The 20,789-nt window shown below is 39.9% G+C and overlaps 1 protein-coding gene across 1 annotated transcript in view; it reads left to right on the forward strand.

Annotated features, from left to right (window-relative positions):
• Positions 1-11,583, forward strand: part of kcnj12a (potassium inwardly rectifying channel subfamily J member 12a) — a 31,213-nt gene extending 19,630 nt beyond the window's left edge. The window contains exon 2 of the mRNA XM_088936859.1: positions 7,424-11,583. Within this exon, the coding sequence (XP_088792985.1) occupies positions 7,562-8,848 (1,287 nt within the window). The 5' untranslated portion in view covers positions 7,424-7,561 and the 3' untranslated portion in view covers positions 8,849-11,583. The remainder of the gene's footprint in view (positions 1-7,423) is intronic.
• Positions 11,584-20,789: the final 9,206 nt, after the last annotated feature.

Here is a 20,789-nt window from a genome sequence, read left to right on the forward strand (position 1 = left end):
CAATCAGTGTGGCCTCCCGAAACTATCCTCTTGCAGTTCAGTTCTAAGACAGGCTACACAGACCTTGATTAGTACCATTTATGGAATCTCTTAAAACTACCTAGTCTTACCTAGGCACAAGACTGGTGATACACAAGGTCTGTGAATCCACAACTACGTAGTGTCATTTTTCCAGCCTTAGAATTTTCCTGACCTTAAGAAGCTATAAACAACTACTTAAATGATTAATTTTACAGATCTGACTCGATAAAGGCAGGATAGTTGACAATCTAGGACACAGATTTTTTTAACGAAAATGCAAGCCATAATTGAATATTCAGGAATCCGATACCCTTTTTCTGCTTTGGTTATTTTTGATCGTTAATAAAGAACCAAAGCTTGTTCTTACACAAAACCCAAGACAGACAACAGAGAATTAAAGCATTTTGTCCTGTAGATTATATACATAGATACGCTTACAAAATCACTGGAAGCAAAAAAAGAATGACCACGATTTATGATCTCAGCAAATGAAAAGACAAAGGAATTGAAAAACATTCTAAAAAAAAAACAGTTTGCTTTAGCTACAGATGACATGATGAATAGTTTGTCATTTTGTGGAGTCCGTTTTTAACACCATCTGTGCTAATTCTCAGTCCTCCATTTGTCTAAACTAACTCACTTCTAGACCTGAAAGAGTAGAATTAATTGCCGAACAGTGTGGTATTTTATTATACCTTCATCATTTGGCATTTTTGTTAGTAATGGCTCCAGCTGTTTACACAAGAAGATATCCAGAAAAAAACTCGTCACCCTGGCTCCTAGGTGATTTCAATCAACATTTACTGTACCTGCTTTAATCTCTCTAATGCTTAATTTTAGAATTTGGTTAAAACAAACCCCCAGGCTCCCCCTCACTTAAAGAGTTGATAATCCACAAAGCAATTAATGTTTAGAGTTCTAGAATGTACAAAGGAATTGTTCTTTTTGCAAGGAATAGTATTTAAACAGTTAGACAATGTACAGTACATTAAGCCTTTTTTAGATCCTGGTGGAAGTTTTGTTACTAGATTTTACCAATCATTTAACATTGGGTTATTTTAGTGTTATTTCCGAATATGATTTGGAGAATTCAGATCAAGAAACTCAATGATACAGCAATGTTAGCTATGTCACGACTAATGCAAATGATGAATACAAAATGATTCAATTTTCATGGTTTCATTCCATCTAGTGTTTGAAAAGAAAATGCATGTCCTAAAAGCACAACATTTTTCTGCTCCTGAAGAGAAAAAGAAAAACTGCTTTTAATTCAAGACAGCCATGTTGGTATTATAAATAATACATGGTAAACAGCAGCATCATATCTTCTTGAAGCAGTTCCTGTTTGAAGTGGGTTCTTTTGAGCTGAGGCATTAAAAGGAATAGAATTCAAAAAGGTTCAGGCCATTTTAGGATGCATGGAGTAGCTGTCAGTTAAGCAGTTGGTCTGTTGGTGCTCTTCTGTATTGATTTCTGTCATGGGGAATATATACTGTACAATCACAGCATGCTAATGACAAAATACCTGAATATGCATGATACTTTTGATTTCAATTGCCATACATAATTAGAACTCCTGGATGGCACGATGGCAGTGGTTAGCATTGCTGCCTGGGGTGCTATCTGTGTGGAGTCTGTATGTTCTGCCTGTATTCATGTGCATTTCCCCTAGAAGCTCCAGCTTCCTTCCACCATTCAAAGACCTCTTTGTAGGTTAATTGGTTTCTGAGAAAACCGCCCTTGGTGTAAGTGTGGGCTTTTATCTGTGTGTGTCCCCTGCGATGGACTGGCAACATATTCAGGATGTAGTAGTTCAGGTGGGTAGCTGCGTCAGCATGCGTAGGCTGCAAAGGAACAAGTAATAGGTTTATTCCATGCTGAAAAAAAGAAGAAAGAGAACACAACGTTTCGGCCGTGGAGCCTTCTTCAGACACCTTCAGACAAAAAAAGTTTGTGAAGTTTCAGAATGACAGCACTGGAATAAGTGGGTCACAGAACATTGTGTTTCTCACCAAGGAAATATCCTCATTACTTGAACACTTTAAAAAAAAAAAGTCCTGCAACAATACTTTCTGTTCTGAACCAGGGAGTTCGTGTCAGAAAGCTGACTGTCGATATAGCTGCTGTAAAACAGCCAAGGCACTCTGAGCCATGCGACAGACACGGTGATATATTTAACTCAAGTGAGCTTCTTGGCAGTTCATCATATAGATCCTGTGACGCAGTTCTACCACCATGAGCAGAAATTCAGGCAACTTGTACCATAAGGGAAGCAGAAGAGCCACTCACTGCACATTTGTGTCGCTTACCAAGCATAATATAAAACATCCCTTAAACAGCTTCAAACCTTTGCAAGACCAGTTCACTATGAACCTTGTGGGTGTTCCTTTACTTTACAGAGCAGATTTCAGTGGATTAATTTCAGGCACTTGCAGATTTCAGCTCCACAGGGAATCCTTCATTATGTTCCCTTATATACAGCACTGTTCATAAATGCTCAATTTAGTAATCAAAGGGTTAAAAGTGGAATACAGTTCTAGTCAAACCTAAGCCCTTTGATGGAGTGGAGTGTAAGTATGGAAGAGTAAAGTACTCCAGAGCAAGGGAAACAGGTCGGAAGGAAGGACAGACAATTCACTCAAATCACAGAATGAATTTCTCATTTATATGAGGCACTATAAGTTAATGAAGCAAAGTTCCAGCTCCTGGGATGGAGCTCAATGCCGGTTTCAATAGAAGCACTCAATGCCTCGCTTTTGTTTCTACGCAGAAGGGGAAAAACGACTCAGACCATCCTAAACCAAAGAGGTGGTTTTTGTAAGCTTACATTCAACCAGTTTTCGGTTTATTTAGCCATTTTCCCCCGCAGTCCTCGTCATGCCTGCCTGTGAGAACAGCACAACGCCTTGCAGGCTATCTGCAGCCTTGACAAAGTAAAACCAACTGAGGACACGACTCCCAGGAAAGTCAATTTCACCTAATGCCGTCAATTATGCAAATAAGCCGTCAGCAAAAGGGCACTGATGGCTCTCCGTCTCACCTAAAAGGACCCATGCTGCAAAGCTGACATTTCCTCTATTAAAGCAGCGTTTCAGCCCTGCAGCCTGAACTCCATCAGATGTCAGGGGCTCAGCTACAACTGGACCTGGGCTGTACTGGGATGGGAGACTTCCAAGGAAAACCAGGTCAACCTGGATGAAGATGCCAGCTGTATTTTTCCCACTTTATTCATTTATTTTAACTGCTCCCCACTTCCTAAGCTCCTTTATGTTATTCTTTATATGCAGTACCAGTCAGCCTTCAATCTGATGGTTTTTATTCATGAATCACAAAAGCTTCCACAGAACTGCTGTTTTCATAACAAAACTGTGCTGGGGCATATTGTTAACTGGTGCACATGATCTAGCTGACCACCAGCATGGCTAACACGACAGCTGTTTAGAGCAGCCTGACAAAATGCTTTGGCAAAGTGTTTGACTTAGGACAAACTCAACCTAAAACCATTCTCTAGCCCTTGCTTCACCAGCAAGCAACAGATACGCTGGTGCGCACTGGTCCCTCAATCTGTTACCTTCTCACGGGTTCCAGCATACCAGCTTGTCTCCAGTGCTATTCTGGTTTGTGACTAGTGTAGGCTTCACACAAAGACTCTCTGCTTTTCACTTTGCTCTCACTTTCAAAGACCAGTGACTCACGATATACAGAAGTAGCTCTTTGTGTGTGTGTGTGTGTGTAGGCTGCATGCTCATGTCTTAGGGATGTTAGCACTCAACTCTTCAGCATTTTGTCTTATTCTAGCCTGCAATTTATTCCACATTTACAGTTGCCTGTTAGCTTAATAAAAGCCTATGGTAGGATAAAACAATATAAAATGCCAATTTATCTCTTTTTTTTCCTTTCAGCCATGCCTTCCTATTTCCATAAAGTGGCTCTCAGACTCTTAGTGAATGCTGCGATACAGCAGTAGTCAGTCAAAGTGCCACAAGACACCTTAAGGGCTTTTTTCACATGCTGGCTAAAATATGCAAAACTCAATGCTCAGGTCTCTGGGTGTCCCCTCTTAGACTGTCTCTCGTTTTGCAGTGGCTGTTCCATCATTGCACACTTTGCCTTTGTGCATTCTAGAATTCCCACTGCCCTAGTTCTACAGGAGAAATGGACTTAATCACAGCATTATTTGAAAACGGTAAAACAAATCCAAGTCCTGGAAACAGTTTACATTGTCTTCAAGCTACTGTCAGAGGGCCTTTGAAATAATCACCATTGAATGGATTTCTCTTGTAACCCCACTGCTTCACAAGTGGGAAAATGGGAGGACTGGATGGTGGAGAGAGGTTTTTTTTTATGTCCAGTCCTCCACCACTGTACTTCTTAGGTTTTCAAGTCTGAAAGGCTGGATTCCAGTCAATGTTTCTCAGGAATGACCAAACGCAATGTACTTCGAATAAGCAAGATAAAGACCAATTTCAAATCAGCCCTCAAAAAACACACTGAGCGCAAATACTGCCCCCAACTCATCCTTCCATCTGAAAAATGAAATGGAATTCTTAGTTACAGCTATGGAGGAAATGTTAGTATGACTGGAGGTCTGGTTTGTCAAGTGATGACACTGCTATGCAAACACTCTGGGGACCAGATAGCCCCTGTCAAGGTAATTTAAGGCTTAAATATGTTGCACATATTTATCTAACATTCCAATTCTATTGCACAACGTCTCACCTTAACGGCACTGGGAATTGTCAAAAGAGGGAACAATTCTAGTAAGAATTCTGTTATCAAACAAAACAAACTGGTTTGAATGGCAACTGGCAAAGAAAGTTCATCAAAATAGTGGGATGCACTTTATCCATTTCAGTGTTAACAAAGGGGTTTCTAAACTCATTATCAACCCAAACTCAATTGAATGGCGGGAAAAGGAGACTGAAAGGTTAAGGAAACATCTCACACCAGCAAATGTTAAATTGTTTAATCTGGAAACACTAACCGTTACTAACCACATTATGGTTGTGTTTGAAAAATTACAACTAATTGATCTGAAAAGGTCATGTTTACAGATATTGCAAGTGTTTTCTACGCTAGGCAAGTGAATGGACAGTGCGCATCTTCTCATACAGACCAATTTTTATAATAATAGCAGCTTTAAAGGAAGGCTATTGGTGATCTGTGTGGGGACTTTGGTGGTGGTGGGACAGTCTTAGGGAGAAAGACAGATACATGGGATTATACAAAGTCCTGTATGGTGAAAACCAACATAGTGCATCATTACATTAAAGGATTCTAAGGAACACTGTTTCACTTATAAACAAGCTCAGCAAGTTCACTTAGGGAAAAAAAATAGAGAAAAAAACAAACAAGCTTTCTACAGTTTCACAAAAAAAGGTGCTTAATTGGGCAATTTCTCCCCACTAAGAGTCTGCGGCTGCAGCAACTTGAGTTGCTACGGCAACCTTTTAAATGTACTTTAATTCAGCTCTAATGAATCTCTTTTCCTTTTTTTATAATTAACAGAGGACAACATTTACATACAAAAGCAAATGAAAAAGTTCTGCAATTTCCTCACATACAACAGTAGATGAAAACAGACAGGATTTCAAAGAAACCTACAGTATGCATGCTATTCTAAAGTGTCTTTTATATACGGCCTGGGACGATCACTCAGGGTGTCTTTAGAGGATAGCATCCTCCTCCTTCACAAAGCCAGCCCTAATTTAGGCAAATAAAGGGGATCCTTCAGAGACTAAATCTCAATCAGCTCCTTGTCTCAAAGGCCCAATATGATCATCCCACAGGGAACCAGCCATAACGTCACCATAGTTCAGTTCAAATCAAAACTGTAGGCTCTTTCATAGCAACTTTACAAGGACGCACAATTGAGCTATTGAAGCAAAACTAACATTTAGCTCCAATCGTGCCATTTTACAAAAATACAACTGCTGGATGTCTCATACCGTCAGAAAACACGAAAACAGGTAACAGACAGTCATGATCTTTGTATAACAATAACCAAGAATACAGAATACAAGAGAACCAAAGACTGGATTTGTCATTTGAAAAGAGTGTGTGTGTGGGGGGGGGGGGAGGGTGGATGGGTAGCAGATCATTGTCATACATGACATATTGTATAATAATGGTAACAAAGTGTCTGAACATGGTTTCACAAAGGAAATCTGCCAACTCCTCAAACAAATCTCTCTTGTATTTTTTTCTATTTAAGAGGTTGTCTTTCTCCTTTGAAATGATCATTACTAATCTGCAATTATTAGCTAACGAAGTAATTACCAACATACTCCGTGGCATTAAAGCAGTAGGTCTGGATATAATCTGAATAATGTTTTCAGCCTTACCAAAATGAGTTTAAGAACTTGTTGCGATGCTTAGGATTATGATGTTGACTTAAATGATGTTAGAATATGCTAACTCATTACATTTATCAATCTGATTATTTTAGTAATATATAATGGTATATTATTCTTGTAGGTATTGACTATGAAACACAAAGAATTTTAATTTGGAATGTCCTTCAAAAGAAACTGAAAAAGAACTGTAACTGTCTTTGTTCACCAGTCACCTTTCTTTGAAATTAACTTTTAAATTGTAAAGCAAGTAGTATTTGTCCGCAAAACCGTCAGGAAGTCAAGAGCGATTTTTTTATTGGATTTAAAGAGGTGTATTCACAATCCTGTTTGTTTAAAATATAAGAGGGCCGCTTCTCTTCACCGGACGTTTTGTTGTCTAGTTCTGAATCACAGAAAATATGGCCTGCACATACCTGTAATGTAAACATTATACTTTCGTTGTGGCTTCAAATGTACTCATCAATACCGATTCTTTCTAAATCCAAAATAAAAATAGCGTTGCAGTTCTTCCCTTTAAATGAGACCAATAGCAACAACAACATGTTGGAATAAGAATATAAGAACAGTTACACAAGACAGGCGACCATTTGGTACCTGGTTAGCAGCTAATCCAAGCATTTTGTCCAGCTGTTTCTCGAAAGAAGCCAGTGTATCAGCTTCAACAACATGGCTGGGAGCCCTATTCTCCCACAAACCTAGGCACCCAATACACTGACAACAAAACAAATTCAGTATACATAATGTTTAAAAGCTCAACACTTGTTAAACTGTTGTACAAACCATTTTTGACATATTGTTCCTTTTTAAAGAAAATGTACTGAGACTGCTGAGGGGTCAAAACCTTCCATTCTAATTTGAATTCATTGCATTTGTTTGCGTACAACAATACGTGTTGAAAAAATTAGCTTTTTCTTCAGTAATGCTCTTATATGACCATTTAGATTTATTTGAAGCTTAAAATGTTCAAAAACATCTTTAAAACAGAATCAAAGGAAGTGATGGCTATTTAGTGCAGACTTTTAATTGACTTCTCTCTTTACCCACAGGCCCAAGCCAACCACCTGCAGCAAGGACGTCCGAGTGCAGTAATACACAGTATCTTATTTTTGAATGTTCTGGTCAGCACTAAGCAGGGACACAGGACTGCAAAACGTTCTGGCTCGTTCCTCCGGCTCCACAGAGGGATGAGCGCAGGCAGAATCAACCGCTACAGCATAGTGTCCTCAGAAGAAGACGGGCTGAGGTTGGCCACCATGCCAGGGGTCAACGGCTTCGGCAACGGCAAAATCCACACCCGGCGGAAGTGCCGCAACCGCTTCGTGAAGAAGAACGGCCAGTGCAACGTGCAGTTCGCCAACATGGACGACAAGTCCCAGCGCTACATCGCCGACATCTTCACCACCTGCGTCGACATCCGCTGGCGGTACATGCTGCTGATCTTTTCCTTGGCCTTCTTGGTTTCCTGGCTGGCCTTCGGCCTGGCGTTCTGGCTCATTGCTCTCATCCACGGAGACCTGGATAACCCCACAGGGGACGAAAACTTCAAGCCGTGCGTACTGCAGGTCAACGGTTTCGTTGCCGCCTTCCTCTTCTCTATCGAGACACAGACCACTATTGGCTATGGGTTTCGCTGCGTCACTGAGGAATGTCCTATCGCGGTGTTCTTGGTGGTGTTTCAGTCTATTGTAGGGTGTATTATCGACTCTTTCATGATAGGTGCAATAATGGCGAAAATGGCACGGCCTAAGAAAAGAGCCCAGACCTTACTCTTTAGTCACAATGCTGTAATAGCCATGAGGGATGGCAAGCTGTGTCTCATGTGGCGAGTTGGGAATCTCCGAAGGAGCCATATCGTGGAAGCTCACGTCAGGGCTCAGTTAATTAAGCCACGGATCACAGAGGAAGGGGAATACATACCACTAGACCAAATAGATATCAACGTTGGCTTTGACAAAGGGTTAGACCGGATTTTCTTGGTTTCTCCCATAACAATCCTTCATGAAATAGACGAAGAAAGTCCCCTTTTTGGCATCAGCAAGCAAGATCTGGAAACGGCTGACTTTGAAATTGTTGTCATACTTGAAGGGATGGTGGAGGCCACTGCCATGACCACCCAGGCGCGGAGCTCGTACTTGGCTGCGGAGATTCTCTGGGGCCACCGGTTTGAGCCTGTCCTGTTCGAGGAGAAAAATCAGTACAAAGTAGACTACTCCCACTTTCATAAAACTTATGAGGTGCCGTCAACTCCTCGCTGCAGTGCCAAGGACATGGTGGAGAACAAATTCCTGGTTCCCAGTACCAACTCTTTCTGTTACGAGAACGAACTTGCTTTTATGAGCAGGGATGAAGAGGAGGACGAAGACAGCAGGGTGTTGGATGACCTGAGTCCAGACAGCCGACATGACTTTGACAGACTACAAGCCACCATAGCACTGGATCAGAGGTCGTACCGTAGGGAATCTGAGATATGACCTCTGATCCTTGACCTTTTGTCTGCTTTTGGGTTTGTTTTCATGAATAAATGCAGAACAATGCAAGTGCCATAGGAAAACTTAACTACTGTAATAGCGTTGCAAGGTCAAGAGAGACAAGCAACAGCAGAAAGCTGGTGGGGTCTCTGGTAACCCTAGAAGTATAAGCAGAAATGTTGAGGCAAATAAGATCAACAAATGTTGAGGCAAGAAACAAAATAAGGCTTCCTGAAAATATTTTCAGGACTGTCTGAAACATGGAAAATGGTTAGAGAAAGGCCCTTTCTCTTCATAAAAACTTGAATATTTTCTTTTTACATACAGTAGATGGAGCTGAAAGCTTTAATTGATACATTACAAACAATAGGTGATAAAGAAAGAAACCATTTCACATTAAGGTGTAAATAGATTGCAAAATTATGTTACAATTAGTGCAGACATTGATTTATCAATGGGTATAGGAAAAACTGCAAGCTTTTTCTGCCTGCTCTTTGTTTTGTTAAGAGTGAAAACAGTACTGCCAGACTGAAGACCTGTGTTGGGCCTATCCATGTGGAATAATTAGCTATCCATAACAGAATCCTTGATTTATTGGAGCAAATGTTTTGGGAATTGCACTACCAGTAGTACTAGCTACTGTACCAGCAGACAGATCACCGAAAAAACTTATGGATATTCGTCATCAAGCATAATTTACTGTATAATATGCTACCTTATGGGTGCATAGATAGAAACACTTCTAAATAACAAAATTGAAGGGGAGGCATGAAAGTGGGCCTGGCAAGCACAACCACATTTATCAAGGACTTCAAGCACTAAAATGTCATTTGCACTACACTTTTAAGGAGAATTATTGCATATGTTGTTCTCTCAGAAGAACAACACGGTCCGTTTTTTTGAGTCCCCAAATGAAGAACACGAGCTGGGTGGCACCAGGTGTCTGTAAGAAGGACTCACTTGATTTCCCTTTCTTTTTATCAGGCAAAGAAAAACTAACATCTGATCTCTGGAAGGTGGCACCATGAAATGGTTTGATTGCTATAGGCCAAATGGTGCCTGAGCTCCATCAGTATGGTCGCTCAGACCTGTTCAGGTCTTTCAATTAAGAGGAAGGGTTTTGTTAACTATGATGCTTTTTGGTGAGACAATGTGCAACAGTGAGATACTATATATTGAAAAAAAATTAAATCAATATTTAACTCTTTATCTCATGAAGGGGACAAAATTGTCCTAGAGGGCAAGCATCTTTGTAGGTTTTCTAGGTCTCTTCCAAACACCAGCTCCTGAAGAGCTGGGAGGAGGTATTATATTAGTCTCATTAAGCTAATAATGAGACGATTTAGAGCTGTAATGGAATGAAAACCTGCAGACACATCACCCCACTTGAACCAGGGCTGCCCATCCCTGCCTAACCCCTTAAAAGAGCAAACAAATACCATATATGGAAGGAGACAAAGGGAGATTCCAGTCATTCAATTCTTACAATTTAAAATGTCGTCCATATACAGTATCTATGCACATGAATTTTCAAAGATTAGTTTCCAAGCTCTAATTAAAGTAACAAATATTTTGCTAAAGCTACACAGCATGTAACCAGATTTGTTCTGGCTAAAACTAATCACTGCTTCTAAATAAATCAAAGAATAAATCTATCAATACAAATTCAATAACCTCTTAATACTATAAAGCAATTTGTACTTATGATCTAATGAATACAGAACGGAGAAATTACTCTGAAGAGGTTCCAGGTTATCCTGAAAATAGACAATGATTATAAAAGTGAAAGTACACAGGATTAATGCCTTTACAAGATTTTTTTAAATCAAAAGGACACGTACCTTCAGATAGCCACAACCAAAGACAAAATCATGACAAATGACATTTTGGACAAAATCATGAGAAATAAAACTAAAACTGGGGAATAATAATTTGAGGAAAAATAATCACAAAGCATATCTGAGTTAAAGAAGGCAGGCCAGTGGCTAAGAAAAAGAAGTGACAATATCTATCAGCATGAAGGCTGTTTACATTTGCAGGCTCATAAAATCACTCTTCATCATCACATTAGTTAGTGGACAGAAAAACTTCGAAATCAGGCAGTTTTTTTCCCTTATCAGATCAGTGGGAGGTTAAAACCAAAGCTGAAGATGACTTCAGATAATGTGGAGGACTTGTGTACCGACGTGTGTCTTTTTTCTTAAAACAACTAACTAAAACTATTTTGTTTTCAATTCAGTTCGGTGTGTGAACCAAAAGATTTGTCTTTGCATCTGCATCTTTTCACTTCACTTACCACACTTTGTGTACAACAAGAACTTAAATGAATACTTTATGACCTTACCAACAAACTACACCTGCTTTTATGTCCTTTCAAAACAAATAATTCTTTATCCCTCGTGATCACTTTTAGTGACTAAGAAATGAACAGTAATTTGATGAAAGGTTAAAAAGCAGAACTAAATACAACTTTCCCAGCAGACTTAGTGTGGGTGTCCTGTTAAAAAAAGCAAGCAACACAAAGCAGGGCGATTTCTGTCACCAATGCTCAGAGACATTGAAATGAGGGATGGTATAGGAAATACCTAAAACGATTATACACAGCTGTGTTGTTAACAAACTGTACAACTCCTATTTTTGTCACAACCTCTTGATTCAACAGCACTTTTGACAAAATCTGAGAATTCTGCTTCCAATTTCAGTTTTTGGAAGGACTTACTGTAGTTTCCTAAAAAAAAATCACAGTTGAGATTGACAAAAAATTGTGAGGATATAGGAGTTTTGAGTATGTACAGTAACAATGTAGGTTTGCAATGCAGAACATAAAGAAGTAGAATTTAGTCACAATTTTGCATTTAAGATTTACTCTGAATTTACTTACAAAATGGACAAATCTAAAATTAAGAAACAACAACACAGGCCAAAGGTAACACCTTGCTTTATCTCAAATGTGTTATATGTAGGTTTATGTCAACGCATACCCAAAGACACAGTTATGAGTGGTTTAGGTAATGCTACATTTATACCCTAGTTTGTGCTAGTGTTGAATCTATGTGAGAGCATGCATTGTATATTCAAAATATCTAAACTGGGGTACTCCAGAATCCAAGCTACATGGGATTCAGGGAACTAAGCCTGGCTAATCAAGAAAAAATGTTATACATAATGTACAGTCCAGCATATGGAGTGTGCTGTTATAAATTGTATAGATCATTTTGCCTACTGTATGTAAAATGCTATGAATAATCAATACTGTCAGGGAGTGATTTACGGTTCACCTCTACAGTTTCGCGAGATGTAGATCAAATTTAAAAAGCACTACACAGGGTAACCACCAAGTAAAAGTGTTGTCAAGAGGGGCTTCCTACTGTAACTGGAATAAGAAGGAGGAAAAATGGGAAATCCCGGAAGACGTGAGCTGGAATTGAGGCATAGAGAATTCCTCTAATTTCTGTAACAATGATAGACTTAAACAATACCGAATGCACTGTACTCCCCACGGGAATCAGGATATTCTGATGCCCGTAAACGAGAACAAAGTGAGATTTTGAACCACTTTTTCCTTTCCAGACAGACATTAAATGAAAGCTTTAAATTATGTTGTCAAAGGGGGGAGTCTATTAGAACAGCCAAAACGCAATAGTATCACCATTTTGCGAAACCCCTCATCTCTGGCTAGCGTTAACCACTATTCTTTTGTTCCGTTTTTTTGATAAACGCTGCTAATATGTGAAGCAATATCTTGGAAGAGGGTATGGACAGACTGTTCGAGCAATAATGACTGGAATGCACTTAATCTCTTCTCTTCTATCATCAGCATCATCAAAGATAAAGGCATGGCTGTGTTTTTATCTGTTCAAAACAGATGAGAAAGTACGGTTTTGTAAATATGTACATTGCATTTCTTTGGTTACAACGCCTGTATAGCTTCTCCCTACAGTCACAGCTCCTCCAGACTGACGAGGCTCGGTCCACTGAGGAGATTTTCAATAAAAAGATTTTCTACTTGAAATTCCACATGACATGACATCAACCTAAATCTTTAGCCATATCTGCTTTATTTTTAAATACAAATCTTCCTCCTGTCTGCTACAAACACACACTGGGATGCCACTGTGTGATATATCCACATGTAGGGAAAAAAAAGGCTGCACTGCATCACATGGTGTGGCTGTCTTGGAGAATTTAAACAGTGGCTGATGGCCAATAAGAGAAAACGTTCCATTTTTTTAAAAAGAAAAGGCATAACCTCTCTTTACTGCTTTGGCCCAGAACAGTACGCACAACATCCTTGTTCAGAAACTGTAGCGTTGCGCTAGATATTTTTGTTGAGCCTTTCTGCACTCTATTTTGGGCGGAAAAAAAAAAGTGCTGGTCACCTTGATCTCAATGACAGTCAAAGCAATCCTTCATATGTAGTGCATGCAAGTGGATTTAAAGACACTCTTTTTTAACCCTTTATCGGTTTGTTCACCTGGGTAGTAAGCACTCTGGTTATTTCTTTTTAGAAATCGATAATGCACCTATGCGTTTCATCGGTATTCATTCGAGATTAATTGCAGCTTGTGCAGGGAAACACTTTCTGTACTCTGCAGTCAAAAGAGAGCCTGCACCCGCTGGAGGAGAGGTGCAGTTCTCTCACCATCGCCAGTGAGAGCTCACCACCGCACAGCAGGCGCTGTTGAGTACCTGGCTGAGGACACCCCACCCGCACAGGGTGTGGTCGGGTGTGCGTGGTGCGGTCTCCGAGCACAAACGCCGGGGTTGTGGCGCTCGGTCAATCCTCCAAACATGGGCCTTTATGGATTGAGCCACACTGTGCCTCTTATTCCCCACATTTAAAACATAGAGACACTATTAATAATCACAGGCTTAAGTGGAAGTTAAAGAGCAGATGCACTGCATGTCCAAGATTGAGCTCTGCTGGAAGTCACAGACAACAATTTAGCTGGTTTCAGCTTGGCCCCAAAACAGCCTAGAAACAGCCCAAGCAGTGTACATTATCATCAGTGAGGCACACAATTAAATATGATGTAATATGATGTAATTTTAGATGGCAGGAAAATATGCTTTACTTCCTGTGATCTATAACTATATATTGCAGCACATTTCAACCTAATTGAAATAATTCTTTTGTTTTTGAAAGCTGTTGTTTGTTGTAACAGAAGTACAAACATTCATACATTGTATGTAAAAGGTGACCATGATCTTTTGAAAAGCGCAGGAATTCTTCCTTTTCACATTGAAAACCTTATTCACGTATTTCTTACAGTATAGTGCACTTGCTTGTTTCCGGCCAGAGATTTGAACGAGCTGCTCTCATTTTGTGTTTAACATCACATTAGATTTTGATTCAACTTTGGCACTGATATGATACTCCTATCCTCTTCCCAATTATTCTGCTTCTCAAAGGAGATTTTTAAAGACATTGGTACTGTACAGATATAATGCCACATTGTAACCCTTGAGATATTGAAAATGCTGAACATTTTTCAGATTTTTCTCACATACAGTACTGAGCTTCCAATTGTACCAGACAGGGACCCTTCTGACTCCTAAATGAATTTAATGACCCACACAAGATTGTCCAGGTACTTTATTGACCAGCTGCTTTTGAACAGGGTTTACTTTTAGAAATGGCAACAAGGCAGTGTGAATAGCCAAAATGTTATAACATCAAAACCTATAACTTTCAAAATTAACATCCACCATTTTTCATATGAAAACACAAATCAGCAGTAAAAAAGCCTTAGCCTGGCTCTTCTTTTTTGTTCATGCAAAGGTCCAAAAAAGTCTCTGAGTGCAGACCAGAACAAAATGACCACAAGGCAGAACTAACCTCGTGCAAAACTAAGTCTCTGATGCACAAATGTTGTGTTGGGAGTTGAGACGTGAGCTAGATCAATTACAATAGGCAAACATGATCTCCTGCTACACCTGCCACTTACACATATGAAGGATAAATGGAAAATGCTCTGCAGACTGGTTTTCAAGGTGAAAGAAGCCTTTGCCCCCGTCCTAATATTTATGCTTTGCATTGCCTTCTGAGAAGGTATGGGTAACCTGTTGTGTGAAACCTTTGTATTTACCATAGGGTGTGATACCACTGGGATGTTAGTGGCCTGTCTCACAAGAGGTAACCATAGTAGTACATCATCAGCTTCTATGCTGCATCATGGGATTGCAAGTGTCACTTTGTCGTCGTTATGCTTTAAACAACCTTCTAAGGTGGAATTATTACACAGATCCTATATAATTGCCTGTCTCAATGTAATCAGACATGCAGTTTAATGATTGTAAAAAAGAGAGACAATATAAATGACATCTGCTTATTCAAAGAAGTATTAAAACATTGGAATATTTTGCCCTTTATTTCTCTTTAAGTGTAGAGATATTGTAAAACAATTCCACTTGGACCTTAATATTAGACCTCAAAGGTTGCATCCCTGATTTTTAACTTGCGTTTGGTTTTCAACAACTTCTGAGCACATTTTCTCAATCTCCAAAATTCGTAAAACAAAAAAAAAGGCTCAAGATGTGATTCTTGTCTCAGTTATTTGTAGTTTTATTTTGTTTCAGCACAGAAGCTTGTGATTAAAACTGGTATTTCTCTTAAAGGGATAATTGGATGACCTTTGACCTCTGTAGAAGTCTTCCTCTATGCCCAGATTATATACTGAAAAAAAAATTATACTGGGTTTTTTGTTTTATTTTAATGGATGATGAAAAGTTTATTAAATTATTAAATTAAATCTAATGATATAATACTGCCGTTTCATTTATTTCTTTCCCCTGTGTGTCTCGAGTTCCATCCAACCATCTTCCAACCACTTCATCCAATTCAGGGTCGCAAGAGAATCAGTCTATCCCAGCAAGCAACAGGCACAAGAGAGGGGACGAACGCCAGCCCATCACAGGGCACAAGCACAGACACAGATATACTCACACTAAGGACAATTTTCACAGAAGCCAGTTAACCTGCCAGTATGTCTTTGGACTGGATTAAACCCACCCAAGTAAACATACAAACGCCATAGAGACAGTGCCCCAGGACTTGAACCCAGGACCCTAGCAATGCTAACCATCGTGCTACTCTCGTTGAGAGTTGCTCATATTACAACGTCACCACGTGCCAAATGTAAACTCATGCACCCTTTACTCCATAACGTGCCTGAGACAATTTGATTAAAGCAACGGTTCCTCATAGAAAAACTAGAAGAGCCCCAAACTCTACCCGTAAGCATTAAGACAATACGAAAATCCTTTACATTGCAATTCAGATAAGCTTACAAACCAAGAGATTTATTCAGAGAAGAAGTGTTAGAAACTGAGTCACGGTCGTTCAGGAATTTGCAAGAACAATACGTGTCAGCTCATTCCCACGTACGGCAGAAACGGGGAATCGTGCAAATTGTCTCCTGTAGTATTTTGCATATAAAATAAAAAAAAACAGACAAGGAGTAAGACGAGAAGAACTGCAGGCTCAAAATACGCCACCTGCGCAAATCCTGCTTCAGGGTTTCCAAACACTTTCCAAACAGGGGGCTTTGACATACCCGCAGAAACATTTTTCTTTCCACTTTTCAGGGGTGAAACTCGTCTAGGCTTGTTCCAATGCAGACCGCACCACACAGTGGCTCCCACCCCCGAATCTGTTCATTTGTACAACAAATGTAAACGCTATCTGTGGAAAACATAACCCAGCAGCCTCATTATATGGAAACGCAACAGAAGCATTACAGTCCTGGGGATACGACTGTCTCCCCACTTCACAAATTCACTTAACAATAGCAGTACATCTGATATAGATGGGTTAAGAAATGTTAACAAACAGCAGAATAAATAGAATGTATGAAACAAGTTTGGTCCTATAAGTTGTAGCAGATAGTTCTCTAAGGTAGAGTGAGTGTGGAGGATCTACATACGTAAACTGTATTTTTCCTTATATGTGGCTAGCAGTTATTAGGCCAACCCGATGTTTTAATTCTTCTCTTCCAAAGTTTGGTCCGTAATCTTAGCTGTTCCACTTCCCCGTTTCAGACCTCAATGCAATTTTTTAATTCGCAGACGGGTCCTGTTTGGCCAGAGGTCAAGACAATCATAAAGTATTACGCGAATCTGACAACGATCCGAGTGTTAAAGTTTGCTAAATATTCTAACAGGTTTTAAAAGTCCTTCTGAATAAACCTTGTGTTGTCAAGGCCGAGATGTTCCTAACCTAACTCCTTTGGAGAAGACTATCTCTGTCTTGCGTATAGTATATACGGAGACAGGTGTCACCGATTTCTCCGAGAACCACGTGGGGAACGCGCACGGAAAAGTTCTCCAGTTTTGTTCACAGGTGTACCCTTCGGTGCTTGGTCCTCTGGCTCCATGTTAGACGGGCCAAACAGCTTCCTTACCATGCAGTAGTTCTGATCGTACGGTTGGTTATCTTACACTGGTTCTGTCGTGTAAAGGCGTCAAACGATCTGTACATTGCTGGGTGTGCAGTCACAAGACTCACAAAAGTTATTTTATAGTGTAGGTGTAGGACTTACATCTGATATCTCGGAAAGAAGCCTCTGTGTCTTTTGTATATTTCAATATACCTTTAGCCCTTTAGCAAAATATAGTATAATACTGTTCATGATTGTTCATTAACTCCCATGGAAAACAACATCCTCTCATCCTCACTTCAAGGTCCCCTGCCCCTGGATTACCCTGAGGTTCTGACAGCCCCAAGAGAAATGCATTTTATCTCAAATCTCTATTGCTTTCTGTAAGTCATGGGGCTCCCACACACTTCAGCTCTGCTTGCAGTCCTGAGGCTGTGTGACTCACTCCATTGGCCTAGGAGGCTGAGATCAAACTGTGACCAAAAACTGGTTCATGTGCTAGCACTTGTTTATGGATAGCGATACCTTTTTGTCTACAATACAACTGAAGAAGCATGCATAAACATTTCTTCTACCCAAATTCCTGCCTTACCTTTTGTTTTTCATGTTCACAAAATCTCGCAATGGATACTTATGATTTGGGATGGTGGTCAGACAGATCTTGAACTCCTGCGTGTTATGATGATTCTGCCAGCAACATTCCCTCACTGCAGTGTCAATCAAACCGATAAAACCTTAAGATCAAAATCGGTGTGCTCATTGGACCTGCAAGCTCTGATATCGTCTACACGAATATTAGCACAATCGCTCATATCGCATGTTAATCTTGCTAACATTCCAAAATTAGCATAACAGCTTGGAGAGAGTCTATATTGTTTCAATGTGAGAGACCTTCCACACATTTCCAGACCAGATTCCCACTGAGCACATGTACTGGAATCTTACTTTTGACCAATTCCTCATAGTCACAATCCGGTCACGTCTAGGAGCCACCTTACATAGACTCCTTGATGGAAACAGCACCAGAATTCCAGCTCTACACCACAAAGCATTAACCCCACTTACATTTCGCCAGTAATATACTGTATTATGGTTTCAGTGCTTTTCCATAACAGACTGCTGGGATAGATCTATCCTCCATCCATACTGTATTTCTCTGTACGCTGGTATAAGAATATCTACCGCGATTCCATGACATTATCACTCTCGCTCTTGGGGAAAGTAGGGCAAGTGTACTTCTGATGTGAGCTTCTAAATTTACAGAATATCTGTCTTGTGCTCGGTGGCAGACCATTCTAGGAAAAGCACTGTGCAGAACTGAAAAACAACAGATGTGTAAGGGGAGCTTTCACATACGAATTAGAGGTATATTACTTTTCGAAAAGGCTCTTCTAAGTTATCCCAAGCTGCCGGGAAGAATATGCTCGGAATTTGTTTAGCTGGATGCCCTCGCAACATGTGAATACAAGCATATGAGTGGTCAGACTTGTGTGCAGGACACAAGAAAAAACAGCATGGACGTGCCAAGTTCAGAGGAAAACAAATAAGGACTAGCAGGGGACAACTGTCAATACATCATAACCATCCAGACATTTTGCCCTAAACAGACTATGTTATAAAACATAATATTCCTTAAAAGTTTAACATTGTAGCAATGTACAGTATAGCAGCAACCTTAAAATCAAGGGATCCCATATGACACTGGAATTGAAGAGAATGATGACTTTCTCATGGTCTTTAAATATCCTATTCCAGGCTTTTTGTAAGAGGGATAGCCTTCCGACGTACAACCAATGAGGTACATGATGAGAAAAGCAATAATCTTTTTATATAGTTGCTTGAGGGGTTTCAGATCTGCACAGAAATACTGAGAGAATAAGGCATCTCTGGCACCCAGGAGAAACCCTTCAGCAATGCCACGTGCCCCAGGAAAGGCAATTAAAATGAAAGAGCATAAGCCCTGCCTTAATTTATCCCTTGAACTTAAAACAGTGGTGTCTCATCGCTGCTCGCAGAGGTAACTCAGGTAGACGATAAACTCATGCTCAAGGGATATGGCAGGAAGTGCGTCCAGAGCTCACTTCTCCTACAGCTCTTGATTACACTTAATTGGTCTAGTTATTGGTGCAATTGGACGACAGTCCAAGGCCTGGTGATTTAAAAGGCATGCTTCCTGGAAAAAGGTTTTGAGGTCAGGAGAGAAAAAAGTCAGTTTGGCCCAATTAATCAAATAATTAGATTAAGTAACTAAGAGACAAGCCCAGAAGAAACTGGGTCTCCTGCTGGAACCTCTGACTGTAAATTGCATCTGGAGACTAATTTCACACTCGCACACTGAAATAAGGATATATATCACAGTGAACAAGCACAGGTCTGTGATGCTGAGCTGCCTTGAGAAATCAAAAACTGGCTTTAGGCTGTAATATATCACTGGTTTATGGGTAATTCTCATGTTATGCCAAAAATGAATCAGATAGATAGCTTGCCATGCTCTAAAACTTGCTGGTACATAAATCACGCAGTGCTTGATGTGAATGAGAGGCCTGCCTGGGCAAATTCAGCAAATAGTAATCACCTGACCTGGTTTCCACTGAGTGACAGAGAGAGAAAAATGGGAGCGAGCAGGACTTCAGTCAGACTTATTTTTGTGTCATCATAACAGAATACATTCCACATGTCATGCAAAAATAACAGAAGCAATAGAACTGAAAAAGAATGGGAAAACCAGACTTCTGTAAATATGCATTTTCTTAAAAGGTAGCATTCCATTTTTAATGCACTGAAACATATAATATATAGTGAAATCTTGGTATAATGGACTAAAAAGGAAGAGTTAAATCTGTTAAATCACATATGACTGGAAAATCAGAAATACTGGAGAAATACGCAGGGTTTTCCATCCCTAAAACACACTATTATGAAAAAATACACATGATTTCTGGATATTCTGAATTATGTTATTAACAACTGCAATCAACAGTCAATGAAACGAAACATGTTCCCGCACCTTTTCATCATAAACACACAAGCACTTTATTTCATGTGCCATAAATATACTGTAGAATGTTCACTAAAATAATCATAATCAGTAGACCTCCGCCTACAGGGCACCATTAATATCCCTGAATTGTACAACCTATGTAGTAATATTTTAGACTTTGTTTCATTATCTGTGCATTTCTCCATTATTGCAGGGAAACTCTAGTATACAGTCAGTGTGTAAGTCCACACAAAATTCCTCTTGAGCAGATTTTGTCCATTAAATCTGAAGTCTGTTAAAATGAGGGTTTACTATATAGGGCAATAATTCTGTTCAGAATTCTACAATTAGGTACTTTGCTAGCGAGCCATGTGCAAAAGATGGATGGACTAATTATGCACGTGGGGAGTTGCTGTGTATTAATGCGAAACAGTTCCTAATCTGGCAAGCAAAGCATTAACACATTAACAAACTGCCCTGTACTGGCCAAGATAGAACAGGCATGACCACAGCCTGGTCATGGGCCATTAGAGACCAACTGCACAGTGAGGGAAAACAGCAACTTGAACAAACAGAAAAAAAACCC

The sequence above is a fragment of the Atractosteus spatula genome, chromosome 18, assembly GCF_055471065.1.
Source record: "Atractosteus spatula isolate fAtrSpa1 chromosome 18, fAtrSpa1.hap1, whole genome shotgun sequence".
Lineage (NCBI taxonomy): Eukaryota > Metazoa > Chordata > Actinopteri > Semionotiformes > Lepisosteidae > Atractosteus > Atractosteus spatula.